The sequence below is a fragment of the Periplaneta americana genome, chromosome 9, assembly GCF_040183065.1.
Source record: "Periplaneta americana isolate PAMFEO1 chromosome 9, P.americana_PAMFEO1_priV1, whole genome shotgun sequence".
Lineage (NCBI taxonomy): Eukaryota > Metazoa > Arthropoda > Insecta > Blattodea > Blattidae > Periplaneta > Periplaneta americana.
Window position 1 is genome coordinate 62,187,517 of NC_091125.1, and position 22,880 is coordinate 62,210,396.

The 22,880-nt window shown below is 36.0% G+C and overlaps 1 protein-coding gene across 4 annotated transcripts in view; it reads right to left on the reverse strand.

Annotated features, from left to right (window-relative positions):
• The window catches only part of LOC138706001 (uncharacterized), a 48,061-nt gene extending 37,049 nt beyond the window's left edge, over positions 1–11,012 (reverse strand). For all 4 annotated transcript variants that reach the window (XM_069834871.1, XM_069834867.1, XM_069834870.1 and 1 more), the window contains exons 1-2: positions 10,858–11,012; positions 4,997–5,114 (exon numbers count right to left, since the gene is read on the reverse strand). In XM_069834871.1, coding sequence (XP_069690972.1) covers positions 4,997–5,066 — 70 coding nt within the window. In that variant the 5' untranslated portion in view covers positions 5,067–5,114; positions 10,858–11,012. The remainder of the gene's footprint in view (positions 1–4,996; positions 5,115–10,857) is intronic.
• Positions 11,013–22,880: the final 11,868 nt, after the last annotated feature.

Genomic DNA, 22,880 nt, shown 5'->3' on the forward strand with positions numbered 1-22,880 from the left:
CTGATTGGAGCACTGTAAATCATACATAAAAAGAAAAGTGTGTAAATAATATGTATATTGCGTAATTCAATGAGATAATATAACTACTAACTAGGGTGTGCTCATTTTACCGAAAAGGTAGGCTTTTGCAGCTATCTCAATGTCGGATAGGACCTGACAGTATTTCTTTAAAGAAATCCAAACATAATTTCTCTTGGTTTGGTCCTGATGTAAACAAGAAGGGGATGCAAATACCTTTCTCGCTTCAAAATACGGAGTACAAGTATGATACAGATCAATGTTCCCATATGTCACTTGTGCATTCACAATAATCAGCTCATTAAATAACGATTACAGTACATTTTGGTAATGGAGGCTCGTGGAGTTTAATCGTGAACAAATTCAGTCACAAAAAAAATACCGGTATGTCAAATAAAAGCACTGGAATTTTAGAATAGCGAATAATTGTCATATTCGTTGCCCAAAAGAAATCATAACATTTAAACTGACACGCTATATCTGCCTTGTACAGTCGCACTAATTGTTTCAGAGATTGCATCAACAATCGAGAAACTAAAATACAACATTGCATATGGAGCACAGCACTACAAAAACATCTTTAACACACACAGAAAAATTTAATTGCTATTTCTAAAATATCTCCTTAAGTTATATATTTTACAGAAAATAACATCGCCTGATTTTTCATGTAATACCTATGGAAATAGCTTAACACAGATGGTTGAAAACTACGGCCCTTTACCTTTTCCCATTCATTGCTAAGTTCACCTTTTATTTATCCTTGCAGTGATAATAAATATGAGTTATTAGTTTCAATGCAACTGCTACAAGCCGATTTATCATTCTGTTCCAATTCACTGCAGTTCTATTTTGGACAGTTTTCTTTATTAAGAACTAGCCATACCCATGTGCTTCGCTGTATTTGTTAAATATAAATATTACTGACTTAACTCTATTACATTTTCAAATACAGTTTTGTAATTACTTAGTGATTAGTAGCTTATTATCAGCTGCAAGTCATTTGCTCCTGAATCATTTTCGAAGTTCTATTTAAAACTATGAAAGTAACAGTTATAATCCTGAAATAATTTCTGGAGTTGTTCGTCAATTCTACTTTTAAGCTTGATACTACATTAGACCTAATAGACAATTGGTCAGCGTCTGAAATAAAATATACTTGTAAGAAATGAGGGTCCTTACTCTCAGCCGGAAGACAACTTCCAATTAAATTATAACCTATGCTTGAACTTCAAATGTTGGCATAAAATTGACTTTATTTATTTCTTTTGCCCCAAACGATGTCACTTGGAATAATGTATTGTATTGTCACATATTATTTAAAAAGTGTATTGATAAAGAATGTACTCCGATAAGTAAGTTTTTAATTGGTTGTGGGTGAATCTCAAGAGGAACAACTTTTCCAACAGCACAACATAATCCATTTGGCTCATTACCTCATTTTTTTGCTTACATTAATTGCATAGTTTATCCATTTCATTTATCTGAACACAATTCAAATGAGCATAATCAATATTTGGATCATAATGGAATGCTAAGCTAATGTACTATTGCTGCATACTAAATCAATACACTCTCGTTCATCAATTCTCTGAGAACGTTCAACACTGTTTCCTCTTTCTTGAGCCTGGTAACTTCGAACTCTGTTATGGGCAAGTCGATCAAAGTGTTTGATGCTAGTTTCTCTTGGTTGAGCCGCTGAAATGATTGCATTTTTAGTTCGTAAACGAATCTCCCATTCTTCTTCACTCTTATTAAATCTTCGAATTTTGTTTTGTCTTGAGTCAGAAGTGTTTCGGGATAATTGAGACTTCTGTTTTCTCATTTTGAAATATGTACTGTATAAAAGAAAAAAATTGGCCTATGTAACTAACGTTAACATATAGAACCTATTTCAGAGAATACTACCCGAAATTATCAATCCCAACTTATACTTATCCACTAAAATTAACAAAGCACAAATCGTATTCAAAGTCCCACATGCACTACCACTCCTCTAGGAGGCAGCAGAGCCTGAATGCTGTCTGCCATGATCATCGGTAAAGTGTCATCTAGTTTATAGTACGTTAAAAATGGGACACATCATTTATTAATGTCCAACCTACACTACAGAATAAGGTGCAACTTCGATATCCTCCGACACCACATGTGGAAGAGAAAACGCACTTAAATAATTAAAAATAACCTCAGAATTATAACACACCACTTGAAAGACACGCTGAGGTCACTGAGAAAGTTATATACTTAATGGGTAACAGTTGTGTATAGTGCACAACAATCCATACTGAATTATTAGCAAAGTAATATATTTAGCACGACTTGTGGCTTGTGGGCCATTCAAAACCCCGACCTTCACCCCAGTGTATGAGCCCTTATATGACCAATCACTTATGGCCTACAATTAATAATATATGTCATAACCTCATACAATCCAGATTAAACTATAAAGTAATTAGTAATTACATAATTAAAATAACAGCTATGGAAATACTAACAAACCAACAGCCTCTTCAATACGAACTAGAAAAGACTGCTGTTATATAGCATGAAAAATTAATTAGACTCCCTTTCAACACTTGGCAGGCAAAAAAATTTACAACAAATCTCAAAACACAGGAAAGTTTTCTCTCTAAAGTTCACGATATCAAAAAACAGATAAATCTCCCTCCTAACAAAGAAAATATACTTCTTAAAGTAAACCCAATACAAATGCTAGATATTTAACATTTCTCTACTGGAGAATGTTAAAAAAGATGACACTCCAAAAGACGTAATGAAATCATTAGCCTTAGAAACAATCCATACTGGTACAAGATTCCCAGAACAACAATGGCTACATATTTTTACTGATGGCTCCTTGCCAACAAACAAATCGGAGCAGGTGCTGGAGCTACATGCCATCTGTTCTCCTTTTACAAACCCCTTGGATTTGGTACTACAAATTTTGATGGAGAATTCGAGGCCATATGTACAACACTTCAAAATCTTCTGTACAGAACAGCTCAATTCCAGCAAGCAGTAATTCTTTCTGACTCAAAAGCAGCCATTTTAGCTATAACATCCACTTTAACACCGAAAAGTCAACAAATTCATGAGTGCTGGAAATGTCTATTTCACCTCAAAAACCTATGGAAAAAAATAGTTTTTCAATGGATACCAGCACATTGCGGATTGACTGGTAATGACACTGCTGATTATCTTGCCAAAAAGGGCTGTGGTATTATTCAAAAACCTGCTACACAAGTATCCTATTATGCAACAAAAAGAATTATTACTTCACAATACCAAAAAATTATAACAAATCATCATCTCCAAATTTCCAAAAATAAAGGGTGGGAATCTGTCTCAACTCAAAACATCCCTAGATAACCAAGGAAGAATACACTGTCCAGCCACTATCAACTTGGCGTCCTTGAGTGAAAAATACTGGAGAGCAAGAGAATTAATGATTTCATTATCAGAAATTCAGCATTAGCAAACAACAACATAATTAAAATAGTACATTTAGTCCTGTGAACATCTGTGTTTGGTAGAAGGATAAATCGTTTAACATGTTTTTTAATTAAAATTGTATTTAAATAATTAAAATACGATCATTTTGGTCTAGAGAGCACTCATTGGTGCAAAGATAATTATTTTAATATGTTTCTTAGTTATTACATGCAAATAATTAAAATAGGATCATTTGGTTCAGGGAACATCCGTTTTTGGTGCAAGGACAATGCATTTAACATTTTCCTAAATTCGTCTTGAATACAACCTTTAATAAATCACTCCAAACTAATGTCAATATAGTGTAGAATGTGTACGAAGATAATTTTTTGTGTTGGCCACACTGTGCATTTTTTAAAGTTTATTTATACACGCTTTAACATCTGTGTAATATTGCATGTTTAGAATCTGTTGGTATATCAAAGGCCGTTTACACTATTAATTCCTGTTTCTATTGTGTCGTAGATAGTTTGTGTTCATGTAACTAATTAACCGGTATAAATTTTTATTAATGTTTATGATATTGGTGATTAACGCAATGATGAATAATGGAATGTAAATTTGCAATCCAGCATTTGCCTTTGTGACTCAGGGAAACCATGATCCCCAAAATATTGCAATGTCAATTGAATTTTTTTATCGTGTATTTTCTGTCACACCCTTAACAAATAAGTCCAGGAGGAACGCAGTGTTGCTTACACTGTGGCGCTATCCTCATGTGAGGAGGCCTAGGTTGGCCTAGCTACCTCGGGCTTTGAAATGACTTTAGGTATATTTTTTTCGAGACATGTAAAAAAGCTCAGTTTAGGATGAGGCTGAATTCTTTTTTCTTTAAATTATAAACCAGTTTGAACAGTGATACTTTTAAATGGAGTTCTCTAATATTCTAGGAATTTAGTCTACGGCTCTAAGCATAAGCCTAAAATGTTGGTTCTTTATTACTAGTAATAGGCTCATTGCAGAGTAGGTAAAGTAGATTTATTCAATAAGATCCCAACAATAATGCAACTTATCATGGATATCTTTGTGTGTAGATCCTCCTGTAAAAGAGTCGTTGCATGGAGAAAGAAAATAATGCCTGATTCTGATTTGAAAGAAGCTTATTTCTTGAAAGAAAGAAAAAGGGATGAAGAAACAAGAACATTTGAATTGTTATTAGATTCTAAAAAGTTAAAGATATCATAGGAAATGTTACCAGAATATTGATGTATTCTTTAATAACAACTCAAATTATTACTGTAGCTTCTTTACGAAGGAAATGGTTTTAATTTATTTTCTGGTTACATACAATTTATTGTTTATTAGTAAGTAACGCAACTCAGTGAATAGTCATAAAAGTTTTATTGTAACAAAATGTTGGTACTCGTATTTAGTAGAAAAAAGTAATGTCAAAATCCGCTTATTCAAAACATGGATAACAAAAGCTTCATTCTGTTAAAAAGAAAAAGTAATTTTATATGCTGAATACATTACTATCTTACCTTACCTGTAACAAAATGGATTGATGTGAAGCATATCAACACAATGGTTGACACAAATCCAAGACATACAAGCATTATTAAATTGCTACACTTCCTTCTATGTTGTAGAATCCACTTAACACTCTGGAAGAAATTAATTACATTAATAGTTCACAGGTTGATAGTTCATAAGTCTCTGAACAAAAAATCCAGTTAATTAATTAATTATTTATTAATTCAGTCATTCAATGTTGAGGTTTTCCGCGTAACAGTCACAGGGTACAAAGACCTTAAGAGATCATAACGTGGAATAAAATACACTAGTACAGTATTAAATAAAATTCCTAGTACCGTACATATTGTGTTTTATTGGTTTGAAACCCAAGCCTTGGATAATCAATGAAAATGTATCCAGTCAGAGCAGTGCCTGGCATTCTGCTTCTTCCTCTGGTCAGAATTGCCAGACTGTTTTAACAAAAATTCGCAACAATTTCTATGAAAGTCGCCTTTTAGAGGAAAAAAATCTTCCAATATTTTAACATTTCACATTATCTCTTATCTTTATTTTTTCTCTTTTACGGTGGAGGGATCCGAAGGCTTGCACTGCAACCTGAGGTTTATTGTGCTTACCACTCCTATTCTGTGAATGATTAGATAGCCGAATGGCCGCACTCTTGTACAAGTATAGCACACCGCACCATGAACTTAACCCAGGCTATGGTATGGGTGATGATGATGATATGTGAATTAATGATGGTGAAATGAATCTGAGGTCCAACACTGAAAGATACCCAGCAATTCTGCTTCAGTTGGTTGAGGGAAAACTCCGGAAAAAAACCCCAACCAGTATCTGAACCCGGGCCAGCTCATTTCATTATCAGACACGCTAGCCATTACTCTACAGCAGTGGACATCTCCTATCTAAGTGGTAGAGGCAATATAACGCCAATACAAAATTCTGTAAATGCTACTTTCTTCTGCTCCAGAGCAACGACCACCTGAGTTTTGGATGATTTCTTCTGTCGAGCACCACACTATAAAACAAAATTTAAAAGAATGTGCAATAGTTTAACTTAACATCGCTGAATTATCTATCATAAGTTATATTGTGAATAATTAAGCACAGCGCACACAATAAGAAAGCGTAAGTGACAAAGTGGATGGGAAGACTTCTCAAATATATGTGGAGCTGTAACACAATGGTTTAACATGGGAGATGATTCACGCAGATTTCAATTATCGTGTAGTAAGTTATTACAAGGAAATCATTGATTTAGAGATGGAAAACTCATGTCATGCCAATATAAATTCAAAGAAAAACGACCAAATAATAGGCTAATGTATAAAAGTGACAAGGAGATTTCATCCGTCCAAATTTCACTCGCCAAAATTTCTAACAGTAGTAGCCCAAAAATTAGCAAATAGTCTTAATAAAAATTAATCACAAACGGGGCTTCGGTCCGGAGTAGTCCAATTCCCGACATTTCACCCAATCTGGCAATCCTGCCTGTGGTAAGCATTGCCAATCAAATTGTGGGAAAGGTCGTTATGCATCACTGAAAAGTCGGAAAATTATATTCAAATACAAAAGTTTCATTAATTTTGTTGCTGAAAAATTATTAAGACAAAGTCGCTAAACTGGCTACACTGGACTTTTGGACCTTGTATCAATGCTTATAGGCCATATGGCCAATACGTATTAGCAGAGAAAAATTCGTTTCGGCACCGGGAATCGAATCCAGGACCCTCAGCTTGGCGCACTGAATGCTCTTTCCATCTGAGCTATGCTGGAATCCGATCCACATTGCTGGCCGAACTCTTCTCTTTTGTATCATAATGACCTACTACAGTAGAACCTCTATTATCCGTGGTAATGAAGGGAGTGGGCAGAATGGTTAATCGAAAAAATCGGATAATCCGTACCATAAAATATTGTCTTAAATTAAATGAATAATGCTTGAAGTTTCGTAATTTCCTCCGTGGTCTTGTATTTAAAACGCTAGGTAGTGAATCAAGTTCCTAATTTAAGTTCGGTTATCAACGACGTGTTTTTAAGGGGCAAGGATACTCCTTGTAATGACTGCCAGTGGAAACATAGGAATAGTAGAGGTCTCATGTTGTAGATTTACATACTCTATACACTCTATCCTTAATTTTTATTAAATCGCGCACAGTTGTAACATCAGTCTAGTATTCTGATCCGAGATGAGCCACAGTTTCTCTTTCCCCAAATCCTAAAATTTGCATTTTTTCAATACTTATCACAAAAAGTTTTCCTTTGACATTCATGGAATACATTTTATATAGAAGTTGTACAGTACGGCAACTCGAACAGTAGACCAAACTGGATAAGTGTAAAGGCTTGTAATAACACTCTCTAGAAAAAAATACGTACTAATATAACGTACAGTGATACTTCATGTGTTTCTGTAGCAAAAAGAAAAAGAGTGACAGAAAGACAGTCGGATAATCCGTCAATCAGTTAATAGGGTGTCGGATAATAGGGGTTCTACTTTTAGACATGTCATATATGCATGAGTGCGTATTTAAATGACTTCATTCCAACAAAAGTTCTTGAGAACTGTTAACACTGACATATGCCTACTAGGGTGTACCGAATTTCCCCCCCCCCCCCACGAAAAATGAAGGTGGCTAGTGCGGAAAAGTTCCGACTTGTGGCAGAAAAAGAGAAAATAGTAATTTGACAATATCCTGTGTCTCCACATCAGCTCTAAAGTTTCGAGAGCCTAATACGCTAAGTGTGTTTTCATATTTTTTGTAGTGCAGCTCTTCACTTATACCTTCAAATTTACACTCAGAAATAACTCAGGACTCACCATGAGGAGGTGACTGCACTTCCAGCTCCATCCTTCCACCCACCCGTAGTAGTATAGTGCAGTGTCAAATGTTAGTTTTACACTGCATAGTCAGACTCTGTTTCGAAATATGGCATTTTTTTTCTTGATCGCAGTCTTGCTCGAATGTAGTGATCTCTAGCTTCTTGTTCACACACTGATTTACCTGAATCAGTTACCACTTTTACACATCTTTCAACTGCCTGAGTGTAACATAGCAGATCTGTAACTTCTATCCCAGACACTGAGCCTGTTCTCAAGGCTGCTGATGGTAATTTTGGCAAGTGAGCCTGAGCAGCAGATGGCTTAGATTCGAAGTCAGAATCCGCACTGCTTAACTGCTGTTTCAAGTGGTGTGAAGGCGAAGACTCAGAGCTTGTAACTGATGTATTTTATCTCTTCCTCAGAATCGAAGTCGTACTTCTTCAGATCTATGGCGAATGAGCCTCTTCACTTTTCTCTCTTACCTCTTAAATAGTGTCTTGGTCGTCATATTAGCAATCGTCATATTTTGTTAATTTCTCTGGCCTATTAAGAAGGGTAGTTCTACCAACAGAACTTTCCTACTTAACTCACATTCACAGAGGCGTGCATATATCAAATAATTTTCGAGTTTTATTAATAAACGTCTCCTCATGCGCCTTTGGTGTTGGCCCACTTCGTTTGTGCGATTTGAGAATATTCTGACATTTACTATGGTACAATTTTATCATTTCCACTACTCTATGCTTGCTGATGGTAGGAAGACATGCTGTTTTCCAAACCTTGGTACGTTTGACGGCAGTTGCATGAGCAATGTCTTTTACTGAAGTGTATAACTCTCTGATCCAAAGAAAATGTGGTATCACATCAATATAGGCTGGAAGCTGCGACTCTCTTATCTGTCCTGGTGCACCGAACAAAGGACTCTTATCAACACAGTGAGTACACAATTATTTGTTTACAATCATGACAACGCGGGGCATAAAAGCTATTACATCTACCACTAAAATGATACACTATTTCACAGGAACAATAGTGATACAAATCTAGCCAGCATAGCTTCTTACCAAATACAAATGCTGGGCAGACGCTACCCTGAAAGTCAGCATCCCTCTCTTCTCTCACTCCATCCTAATTGCAGCAAAAACATACTGGACCAGATGCTTCCTTTCTTGTACTCTATTTGCTTACTTTTAAAAGATCTGGCTGACGGGGTAGTTGTATACACATGCAGACAGTCATAATAAGTTTTACAAGTGTATTATAAATACGAATTTTCAATATTGATGACACAAGATATTGACTAAATTTGTTTTTCTTTCTCCTGCTGTCTTTCTGCCACAAGTCGCAACTTTTCCGCACTAGCCACCTTCAGTTTTCAATTTTTTTTTCGATACACCCTAATATATATATATATATATATTCTTATTAGAGGACCTCGCCATCCTCTATTGAATGTGAATAGAGTCATCACTTAGATACTTATTAGCAGAGAAAAATTCGTTCCAGCACCGAGAATCGAACCCATGACCCTCAGCTTGGCGTGTTGAGTGCTCTTTCCATCTGATCTATGCTGGAACCTAATCCAGAGCACCGACCATACTCTTTTCCTTTGTATCGTAATGGCCTACTAACTGCATTTTAGACATATATATGTCATGTTTGCAGGAGCGCATATTTAAATGACTTTTATGGCCATTCCAACAAACATATATATTATTAATTGATTAGCTAGCGGACTTACTCGTGTTAATTATGTAAGATTTGTGTGGCTTACAGCTATTTCAGTGCTTCACGCACCATCCTCAGAGCCTACTAGATCTCGGCGTCATCTCGAACTTCTCTGCCTGTTATGTGGGTATGTTTGATTGTTGAAAGGTGTTGAAGAGTGGAGTCAAATAGTGTGTGTGTACTGAAATTGATCTGTGTGTTGAGAATTTGATCGGGGTGTGTTTTAGTGTGTTTGTATATTTCGTATTGTTCTAGTGTGTTGAGTTTTTGGTTCTTGGGTTGTATGTGTAGGATTTCCATGTCCGCATTTATGTTATTGTATGTATGGTTAGCATTGGCTATGTTATGGTTACAACCCAAGAACCAAAAACTCAACACACTAGAACAATACGAAATATACAAACACACTAAAACACACCCGATCAAATTCTCAACACACAGATCAATTTCAGTACACACACACTATTTGACTCCACTCTTCAACACCTTTCAACAATCAAACACACCCACATAACAGGCAGAGAAGTTCGAGATGACGTCGAGATCTAGTAGGCTCTGAGGATGGTGCGTGAAGCACTGAAACAGCTGTAAGCCGCACAAATCTTACATAATTAACACGAGTAAGTCCGCTAGCTAATCAATTAATTATATTCAAGTGTTAAAAGTAGTGTACGCAAGATTCAAAATGGATATATATTATATTCTTATTAGAGGACTTCGCATCTTCTATTGAATGTCAATGACTTTATGTAGTCATCACTTAGATACTTCTTAGCAGAGAAAAATTCGTTCTTGCACCGGGAATCGAACCCAGGACCCTCAGCTTGGTGCGCTGAGTGCTCTTTCCATCTGGGCTATGCTGGAACCCGATCCACAGCGCCGACCGAACTTGCAATCCTCAATATTCAATCAATTGAATCTGCTACTGCCAGATTGCTTTTCCACTCTCCTGCCTCTCGCGTTGTAACTTCCATACAGTCAAGGTCATCGGTACTGCAGACTTCTGCATTTCCATCTACACAGGAGTCAAGCATAGAGACTGCGAAATAAAATCATCCAGTCAAGGCCATCGATACTGCAGGCTTCTGCATTTCCACCTACTCAGGAGGAAAACACAGACATAGCGAAATAAAATAATACATCCTTCACATTCATGATAGGCCTATAACATACAGTATTCGTCCAGTTTTCCTTAAAACAACTCTACGTCCTATGCAAATGTATATTGAGATAATATGATTTACACTGCAGTACTTGATGTTACCACAAAATGATGTAATTCCAGTCACACTACTCTGAATTCAGGCATTTTGACTTACCTGTACTCGGCATATACCTCGTAATGTTCAGTTGAAGGTTATTTTGTAAACCTATTATGCAGTTTCCTCTTCTACGATTCTTTTGGTCACGTGCTTATGACGATACATTCTGGTCACTTGTTATCGTTGAGTTTTTTTTTTTTTTGCTCGCGCGCGCGAAGGAAGCGCAGAGCAGGAAATCTGTTCTTTTATACGTTTTGCTTTACCTTGGCTGCAGCCTTCGAACAATGCGGCTGCAGCAACCGTGCAGGAACTCCAAATACCGTGCGTTTTTTTAAAGCGCTTCATGCCTTTGCTGCAGCAAAATGAGGGTCGAAAAAAAAACGCAATTAGGTCAGCTGACTGCAAAATGGTGGACAATTAATATTGACATCTATTACTGCAGTAATAAATTTAACCTTAAAAGAACTGAACATGTTAAATAGTTTCGACTTCCATGATAATGACATAGAATTATTATCACTAGACGATTTTAATAATAATAAACGTTGCAAAAGACCAAAAACATGCATTCCGCCATGATGGATCGTGCAACAAACTCGTAAAGCGATGTTTTGATTTTCTGCACGGTTGCTGCAGCGCTGCTCCCGCGACGGTGAAACAAATGTAATAAAAGAACGGTCTTGCTGTAGCGCTTTACGTCTTGCTTTAAAAAAAACCGTCGCTGCAGCAAGACCGTTTTTTTATTAAATTTGCAGCAACCGTGTAGCAAATCAAAACATCGCTTTATTTGCTGCACGATCCACCATGGGGAATGCGTGTTTTGGTCTTTTGCTGAGAGGATAAAAAAAAGACGTCTTTTGCAATATTATTATTGTTAAAATCGTCTAGTAATAATAATTCTATGTCATTATAATGGAAGTCGAAACTATTTAACATGTTCGGTTCTTTTAATGTTAAATTTATTACTGCAGTAATAGAAGCCAATATTAATTGTTCACCATTTTGCAGTCAGTGGACCTACTTACGTTTTTTTTTTTTCGACCCTCATTTTGCTGCAGCAAAGGCATGGGCATGAAGCACTTTAAAAAAAAACCGCGTTTGCTGCACGATTCATCATGGTGGAATGCGTGTTTTGGTCTTTTGCAACTTGTCAATATCAATAAGTTGAAACTATTTAATATGTACTTATAGTAATTTCATGTCATTGTCATAGAAGTCGAAACTATTTAACTTGTTCGGTTCTTTTAAGGTTCAATTTATTACTGCAGTAACAGCAGCTAATATTAATTGTGCAACATTTTGCAGTCAGTTGAGCGGTTTGCGTATTTTTCGACCCTTTTTATCCTGAGTTGCTGACGAATGAATAAAAATTATAAATCTCACCCTCGGCTCTCTACAGTTAGGTCCGAAAGTCTTGTCACCCCTCCCCCTTGTTTGTATGTTGATGTGCATCCATTTTGAACATGTCATAGCAGATGCAGGGGAGTCATACCACGTCAAATCGCACAAAATTACACAAATTCTGACCTTCATATTTCTGATTGCGTTTATATTTTTTTTACCAACTCTATGGGTCTAATAAACCAACGAGTGTATTTTTATTTCCTCCTAAGTCCACATGTTTTTAAAATATTGCATGTTAAAATTCATTAAAAATGTCGCACAATGCAACATTTAAAGCGTCATATTTCTGAGGATATTGATGTTAAAAATTGTTTGGAAAATACAATTAAAAGCTTAAATTACTGTCTTTTGTTAAATATTTACTAACTAATTTTAATATAATTATTACAAATATTTTTTATGGTTCAATTTTTTAAAGTTAGATATCAATGTGAAATAGCCGTATTAAAAAAAAAATGCCTACTTTGTGCACTGAAGTATTCTTAATAATTCCAGAAAAAATCACAATGGGATCTCCAATAGTTCAATGGAAATTTAATTACTTACGAAACAATGTGTAGCGGTCGGTGCAGCAGCAGTGGACGGGAAGCGTTGAAGCGCGCTGTGAGGTTTACCGGCGCTGGATGATCGAGTGAACTTTGCAACATTACACCCAGTACGGATCACGTCACTCGAGGAAACCCTGCTAATTTACTTGTTATGATATCTTCAAATATTTGTACATTATGCTTTTTAAACGTTTGTTTTCATTCACACTACACTTTAAATTTTCATTCGTCTACGTTCTTTCTCGAAAGAAAATTGTTTTACTAAATATTCAGTTTTTGACAATGGAATGAAAGAATGTAATTTTACTGTAGGCCTACCAGTTATTGGTTTTAGATTGCGGTATCTGGCCTGCAAATTTTCGGTGTGGTTTTTGTGTTTATTCAATGGACAAAATATAAATGACACGTTAGAAATGTTTTTTGTGACCAATCAAACTTTTTTTTTTTTTTACAGAATCTTGTATAGGCTCGCTCTCGTGGAAAGTCTTTTAAAAGTTCCTCCAATGTCATCACATGGACCTTTACCATGCGACGTTGCAAAGAAGTGTCATTCAGCGCTAATTCCATAATCGTCTTCATGTAAGCAATTGTTTTTTAAATTATTTTTGTTTTTGTATTGTAAACCTGATCCATCGGAAAAGTAAATGATTTTTTTTTCATATCGTTGAATTTTTGATTTAAGAAATTGATTGCTTCGGATTGAAAAAAGTTAAAAGAATCGGTGTCATGTTTCATGCTTTCTGAGATGACAACAATACTTTCGTGACGAATTTCTGTATCTTCTTTGAAATATACTACGAAAGGATGTATTGTGGCTTGGCATTTGTTCCAATGCACACCTTGTACTGAATCTTGTATTACAAATGAATAATTTTCAGAAAAGTCTGCAATAACTATGTAATTTTCAGGTTGTATATTTTCTTTGCATTCCGTCAAAAATAAAATATGGCTGACTTTTGAAGGGATGACAATGCATCCTCTACATGAAAAACTTTACTTGCTAGGGAGCCTTTTACTTTTTGAAACTTTTCACGAGGGTGTCGTTTTTGTTGTAGTTTTCTTGATAGGGGATTCTATTGACATCAAACTCTTGTTTAATTCCTTAATATTATGGATTTCTAGCGCTGTATCCATAGAGCTGCTAAAAGAAGAACTGGGATAATCACTTTCTTTGTCCGCACTTTCATTTGATCCATGTTTATTAATATCACAAGAACTACCGGCTTCACATATAATTTCACCTGACCTGTCCGAAGTTGATAGATTTTTTTGCGGAACGAATCGCATATTCAGACATTCAAAGACTCCTTTAAATTGAGCTTTATCAATAAATCGCGACTTACGCGTCTTAGTGTACTTTTCTTTTTTAAAAACGTGATTAGGAAGGTTAAATGGATTTAAACACTTGTTATATATTACACGATCTTTACCGTCACTCATGTTGTATAGAAGTCACGTCACTCCATGAAATTCAAACCCTGACTGATTATTATTCTCTTCTATATTTTGTCTCCTGCCATCTGTTTACTGCCTAACCCAGCCTTGCTATAGTTAAACACTTGGCTATATTACAGTATAAACATCCAAAATTGTGAAGGGCTCCCCCTCTTAACTGAGCTGACAATAATAAAATAACTTTAGATAAGATATTTACTTTTCTTTAAGGTATTAATCATTTGATGAATGAATGCATTATTTGTTTTGTAGTGTGCAACGGGGGGTTTCGTAAAACTTTCCGCGGGCAGCCTTCTAGGCTACAGCCGCAAGCAGTTCATTAGCTGGGAATCGCGAGTGCGTGCATGCCTCCGGAAAATAAATTGTTACAAATGTATGTGTGCAGATCCCACATTTCTAAGTGCAGTAGTTTACAGATAATATATCAGGGTATGTATATATATATATATATATATATATTCAAATTTTTAACTTGGCCATTTAATATAGTAATTTTGCTTTGAAAAAGAAATGATTAAAAAATTAGGCCAAATTTTAAATTTATTTGTGGTAGGTCTAAAGTAATAAAAAGTGTTGTATTTAGTCTTTCAAATGCGCCAAACGCAAATCTCAATTATATGTAGACACAGAGTTCCAAGTGAGTTTATGTAACATTGCGCGGATAATTTGCGTAATTTCAAATAGTTATAACTACACAAATAATTAATAATTGTCAAAATAAAACAATACGGGTCTCCTTATTTGATGTCTGCAATTCATGAAAAAAAATTCGACCATTTACGAGAAGGTCGTATTTTATTGCTGTGCGATTTGACGTGGAATGACTCAGGGGAGTATTTAGACCTAGGGCTGCAGATTTAAGGGAGCTGTTTTTAAGTTACCGTATTACTGTTAATTTTTTTTTTTTATTCATAACTCTTTAAAAGATTACATGAACTTAAACGCACAATGAAAAGGATATGAATACCGGTAACACTGGCAACAGTCGGTTCAAATTTAATCAATGGTCTGCCAACGGAAAAAAGAACAGCTTTTCAATAATAGTGTCACAATGCGACCGTGACCATAGCACTTTTTTCAATGTTATGCTCTTTCACCGTGAAAGTCTCACGTGATAAGGCTGGTTCACAATAAACCGGAAACGGAAACGACAATAAAAACGAGAACGGAAATAATGTTAAAATGAATGTATTTAAATGTGAGCATTCGCAATAGTTAATTGTGAATACTCACATTTAAATGCGTTTATTTTAATAATATTTCTGTTCTCGTTGTTGTTTTTGTTCCCGGTTTATTGTGAACCAGCCTTTAAACTTAAAGAACTTACTGGTATTCTATTACGATAACGTTAGGAAGGCAAATCTCGTTGCTCGCAATCGTAAGCTTTGTGATGAGGAGAGACGCCGCTAACTCTGTCGTAAGAGTAACCAGCTTCAACACTCAATAATGCCCATTCAGATTTCATTTCAAAGAAAAAACCGCCAGCCATTGTAGCAGCTGGATGCTTAGCAGTTCAGTTTAATTTGAAACAGTAAAGAGTGCAGTTGTTTTATACCTAGGTGATATTTTATATTTTAAATATATTATAATGAGTAACAGTCGGAAAAAGCTAAGTGGTTCTCAATATCGGAAACACCTCTGATTGAGGTTCTGTCTGGTAATATGTACCAGCTCGCGCAAAAAGATCTGAAAGCCTGGCCGACGTCACAGGAGAGAAGCGGAAGGCAAGTGCAAACAACAACAAATACGCTCTAAACATCTAATTGAAAACATTGACCTCTTACCTTGAGCTGCTAGTCTGTTATCCCTTCCATTTCATCGTCATAGCTGATATAATCGAGATTTATGATAATTGGGTCTATGACGTCATCAAACAGTACTTCCTGGTCCATATAGGCCCTAATCTTGTTCTATTTTTTTTTTAACATTTTCACAAAGAGGACGCCAATCGAGTTGTTTTAGCTACTGTTAAATTTCTGCTCATATAGTTCTCTTTCTGAATTTAATTTACAATCTATGTTTCTGGAAGCAACCCATCGCTTCACTATCGACCAAATGTTCTATATCGGGCTTAATTCGGGGAAGTCTAAGTGGGATATGCCTGGCATTTTCAAGAAGTTCCGTAACAATAGATCTAATTGCAACTTATAAACACTTAAAACTAACTGTATATACACAACTGAAATGTTATATATACACACATGCACTCTAACTCTATATACACGATCTAAATAAATAAATAAATAAATAAAAAATATATATATATATATATATATATATATATATATATATATATATATACACAATTTAAATACCAATATCATATATACACGCACCAGGGCTACCGGCGGTAGCCCAAGGAAATTACAAAAGAAAAAGTTTATAATATAACATAATGTAATAATTTTGTATTATTAGTTTTACCATAGTAATTAAAATTAAAGTAATTGTTAGATATATTTTGTGTAATAATAGGGTCAGCGGTAGCCCAAACCCTTTAACCAGTATACGCCACTGACACGCACGCACTTTAACTCTATATAAGTTACACGACTTTTATGGTACAGTATTACACACACTTAAAAATGCTACAACTGAATACCGGTACTTCCGTAACATAATATAGGGAGACTACTACAAGCGCATATTATAGCGAGCAAGCAACTGACTGACAAAGAGAGAAATGTTTTGCAAGTGGAATATACGTCTGACAAACCGTTATCTACCGTTTAAATCTCAACGGTCTCGAAGCTTTCAGATCTTTCGCGCGAGTGCAAAGGTATTATCAGGCAGTACATCTCACCTGACGATGTGTGTCGGAGGAAGAACAGTTGTTTATATACATCTGAAGTCTGACTAGTGTAATATGTAGCTAGTCAGCGATGTATGCAATGGAGGGGGAAAGGAACTACCCCATTATCTCCTGGCCTAATTGCCTCATGAGTGATGTCTTGATGGTGTCACTTGTGGGTCCAGACATGTCTTCGGACAGTTGACTAAACAATACTGGAAACTCGCGAAAGACAAGGCAATAAAAAAGAGGAAATTGTGAGAAAAAGTGCAAAAATAGATGTGCTATTTAAAAAACAAACCCAGCCAGCTTGTTCCAGTTCGAGTTCAGATACATCAGAGTGTAAGAATGTGGCGAAGAGTACCGAAAATAGTGGAGTGTGTGGTGTATCTGAATCAGGCGTTTCCTATATTAGAAACAGTAATAATGACGTGGAATCAATTATTTCAGTTGATCCAAATGACTCATATAGGGCAAAATATGAGGCGGAAATATTTTTCCCTGCCTAGAGATGCCAAGTAGCTAGATTCGCTCCTGAGCAGATGTGTGACAATGGTTGATACTTTATGTTCCAGCTTGTTTAGTGATCCAGAACATCAGTATGGGCACCATCACTGTCGCAGCACCATGTCCTGTGTGAAATTTTCCACAGCAAAGGCGATGTGATTTCCCTGTGGGGAATAATTAAGCAGCATGTCTCGAAACATCGATACCAGACAATTGAAGATTTGAAGCACGCTGTTAGGGAGGCATTCAGGGAAATCTGTGCATCTTTGCTTGGCTCGTGAACAACAAATGTCTTTATGCTAATATAAGGAAAAGAAAGGAATGACTGAGCCCGAACAAAAAAGCAACTCCCCATACAAAGGCCTTTGCGCATTCATAAAATATAATGTTATGCATCTGGGGGAACTTCGAGGGTGTACTATACTACGAATTGCTTCCCCGAAGTGTAACCATCACTGCCGACATTTATTGTCATCAACTGAGACGTCTTGCACATGCAAATCCAAGAAAAACGACCAACAAGACTGAATGAAGTAATGCTACTCCATGATAACGCCAGTCTGCACTCTGCTAACCTGACACAAAACACTATCCAGGAGTTAGGTTGTGAAGTCATTTCACACCCACCTTATTCACCTGATCTTGCGACTTCAAATTTTCACCTTTTCCACTCTATCGAACAACCTTCAAGGAACTTCCTTTTTGGAATGCACTCCGAACATGGCTTGACGACTTCTTTAACTCAAAACCATGCGATTTCTACAGGCGTGGAATCGGAAAACTACTCCAGCATTGGCAAGCTGTTATAAATAGTGAAGGAGAATATATTGTTGATTAACTTCTCTCTTATGTGTATCGCTACGGAATTATGAACCAACAGACGGCGGCGTGGTGAGAATATAATGGTGTAGCAGACGGTTGACTCAAACTCGTTTTCTACTGCGCATGTCGTCACTTGGGAAGCAGCAGCGGCGTGCTAATTTGCACCGCAGTGCTCGAGGAACAAAACAAACAGCTGTTGTGTGTACGTGCACGGTGTTAATTCTTTGTTTTTATATATATATATATATATATATATATATATATATATATATAATATTATATTGAATGTTATTCTTGTATCAGTAATGCTATTAATGTGACACATGCTATTAGTATGCCTGGATATGCAGTATCTGGTTTTTTGATTTACAATCGAAAAACAAAAGGAACTGACGTAAAATATTATAGGTTTCCGAAGAATGAAGACTTGGCAAGACAATGGTTGCAGGCTTGTAGAAGGGAGGATGAAGTCAATTTACAGCACGATGAGTTTTCTCGCATGTTACTAAATTTTATTTGCTTCGCAACTCATTTGCAAAATATATTTTCATGTTAAACTTATTGTTTGACTTATTCCATAGATTGCTTTGAGCGAAAAGAAAAGGGCGTAAAAATCTTAAGATTTAATGTTGTTTCAGCTCGAATATGTTGACTTCATTTTGAGGAGTCAAGTTACGAAGTACCTTTAAAGCAGAAACTCCTAAATTATGAACCAAAAAGCAGTCGTAATCTGAAAGTAGACGCTGTACCCACAAAAGCTCTGGCGCAATCTTGCTTGAAACGAAAATCAACAGATAATCTGAGATTGGACAGATGTGAAAAACGGAGAAGGAGAAAAGAAATTCATGACATCATTGCTAATAGTTCATGTCCTCTTCAGGCCACTTCCAAAACCAATTCAGACGAACATGTATCAGAGGATAGTGCATTAGACCTAAATAACGAAACGTGAGTAATTACAGAATTATAATAAGTATTAACTAGTATGTTCCTGTGTATCATATTGTTAAAATGTTTCACATATGAGTCGCTCCGCAGAAGGGAATAATTTTCTCATAGTTCTTCAAAACTTTCTAAGCTAAAAGGACTTAATTACATGTCTCATAAAATGTTAAAGCTGTGTTATCTTTTAACAACTTCCAGACAGAAAAGGCTTCAGTAAACGGAAGGATTCAATTGTCTCGAATGTCAATAGAGGAGCAAAAAAGGCGTCAATCAATGGGCATAAAATAATTATTTTCTCGCTTAACCCTAGCATTATCACGGTTGGGAAAAAATTGCCCACCCTTATTATTTTCTAAATTTTTTTTGAATTAATGAAATCTGACAGCTTTCACCTTTAAGTTACTCTATTTGTCTCTAACATGATAAAGTATGCACACATGTGTTCTGTTTCAGATTTCAAATATAGCAGACTAATAATTTGAAGTATTTGTTAGTGGACAGATTTTACCCACCCTTGGCATTTCATATGACCTACACTTTTAAACATTCTCTAGTTTGAATTCTGTGATTTTTGTCCATTGTTGTAACTGTTTGTAATGCCGTTAAAGTCGTTTACTGTTTCAATTCTCCACTTTACCATTTACTTGCAGTGTAGAAACTTGAGTTGGTAAATTTGTTCTTTCTTTATTGGTGTTTATTCAAATCTAGTTGTATTCAGGGATACAGAACATAGACATGAGTTGTTTTGTGGATAATAGCAGCCTTAATGTTTTGGGTAAAAGTGATATTATAGTGCCATTGGAAATTGATTTACCGGCGGAGTTGAAGAAAGAAAGTGGTAGTGAGGAAGATAATACAGAAGTGGTTAGTGAGGGTGAATCAAGGTCTATTTCAAGTACTAGCTGCTAACAAGAAAGCCGTTCACATTACGAAAATTAATGTCAGATGTGGAAATTGTGGACTTAATTTGTGTAAAAAATATTCAGATATTAAAATTGTGTGCAGGAGCACTAAAAGAAATATGCAGAATCACTGGAATGAAAAACTGATGTGTTTTTTTTTAAGTAATGTAAAAATGTTGACGATGAAACTTTATTGAACGTATTTGAGGAGCTCGGAATCAAAACGCGTTAAGTCCACATTTTATCGAAAATGCGTTTTTTTCTTTCGAATTTGCCTTCTTTTAGGGACACTTCATCATGCTACACTTGACATTTGTTGCAATTCACATTTTCAGCCTCTTTAAAGCCAGCCTGAAATCGAAGGTCTGATTCAGAACGTATTCTGCCCATCACCCTGAATGGATCAAACCGAGTTGAGTCCATGAACTTAAGATATCTTCTAACGAAAGCAGTACACCAGAATGAACGTAATTAATTCGACAACTGCCTTTAACAAATGTTCATTATTGACTCTTTTCTAAAGTTTGCTTGTTGCTATCTTTAAGTTCATGCAGTAAGATTTAAAAGGACGGGCTTCTTGCCTGGAATCTCTATTTAAATCTCCACGCGCAGACAGTGAATTGGTGGTGTGCGGTAAGTGGCATTTAAAGGCAGGTGGAAGTCGTTTGCAATAAACATGGGTCTTTTACTACAAATTGTGATATTATACTCATAATTTGGTAACAGTTTGAACAGTATGTTAAGTTTCGAAAGACTCCAGTACAAAACAATTTCTTGTGAGATTTACAAACTTTGCAGGTTCTCGCTGGCTTCTTTTTCTGTGGGTGGTAGGTATATGTCGGGAGGGGGGGAATAAGCCCAACAGTTTGCTTGTAATATTGTCGTCGTAACCCTCTATAAAATGCGTGCTTCCAGGTCAAGTTGAAGATTTGTATAGATCCTTTCCTTCCTGGGTTTGCTTCCCTTCACGGTCTTACATGCAATTACGTAGACATTGAAAAGCTGAAAAGTACCATAAACATTATATTGAAGAAACGTTTCTGTAGTTTTTTTTACGTATTTTCCCATAATGGAGAAGGGATATAAGACTTCATTCTGACGCTGACCTGACAGTCAACCCACAACATAACGTTATTGTACTCTATTACGCCCTTCAGTTTCACCACTGTTTATTCCCCTTCATTGTTACCCTTTTTTCCTTTATGCTCACCATGTGAATGTTGTGCTTCGTAGACAGACCTTTTCTGTCATGCCACTTTACTGCCAATAACTCTTACAAGACCTCGATTCTGATTCCCTTTCTTAAACTTTGTTCATTCCACTTGGAATGCAGGACAGAACTTCAATGCACTTTTATTCAAACAGTTAGAATTCTGGAAAACCTTTCGCGTATATTTATAGGAAAATAACTCCTCTTCTTCACGAAAGATCGTTTTACAACATATAACAACCCTCTAAATAGACAGCTTGAAAAAAACTGCATTTGACAGCTTGAATGAAAACTGTCAATAAAAGTCGCAGGGTCACAAAGACGTCATGTCTAGACGGCTATGCTTTGGGAGCGCATCACAAGACGTTAGTAGGGAAGGGATTAGTTAATACAGCTTCTTGGTATTCATAATCAATTAACCTACCCCACTTCCAAAACCTTACGGAGCTGAGCTGAGCTAAGCTAGCAAGCTGCGAGAGACTCTGCAATGCTTCCCGCATGACGTCATCACATAGTAGGAGAACGGACGAGGCTGCGCACTGCTTCACCATTATATTCCCACCACGGACGGCGGGCTTGGGATATATTTACGGCAGCAATAGGTTGATGCAGAATGGAGCTTAGACATGCAATGTTACTCTTGTAGGTACATTTTGTTAAGAACGCAAAATGACCTGTCAGCCATTCCATTGCGCGCTGTAGGAACCGAACCTAAGCCAGCACAGTACTGTGCGCAGTCATAGTGAATAGTTGTCTGACGTTAGTGTCGAGATTGTTTGTCATAGTGTTTACATGTACAGTAGAGCATCTCGTTTAGGCAAAGTGAAAACTTAAACAAAGTGCAGATAACATGTGGGGGAGGTCGACCGTACGATTAACACGAGGGATGCACAAGGTTTTAGTTACAATTAATTATATTAGTTAACATTAAGCCTAATTGACATATTGTCCAAAAAACACACAAAATAAAAGAACACAAATTGCATAACATTATCATATACACATTTTAACAAACAAGGAATTGTAATGTTGAAATAATTCAATCTAACAAATCAAATTTTGCTGCTTAGTCTATATGATGTTTTCAGCAGCATTTTTAGGTCATGAATTTCATTCTTTGTATGACTAACATAATATCATCGTCTTCTGTACTGTACCTGAATAAATTGAACTTTGAGAAGGGATAATTATTATGTTTAGGAAATAGACCTAGTGTTGTCACTTCAGACCAATATACTGTAGTTTTGTTGATTCGGCCACAGAAGACGGTGATATTATGTTAGTCATACAGAGAATGAAATTTATGACCATAAAAAATGCTGCTTGAAAGCAACATCATATAAGTAGCAAAATTTGATTTGTTATATTGAATTATTTCAACACTACAATTGCTTGTTTGTTAAAATGTGTGTATGATAAAGTTATGCAATTTGTGTTCTTTTGTTTTGTGTTTCTGGAAAATATAATTTCAATTAATGCTCCCCCATAACTATTGT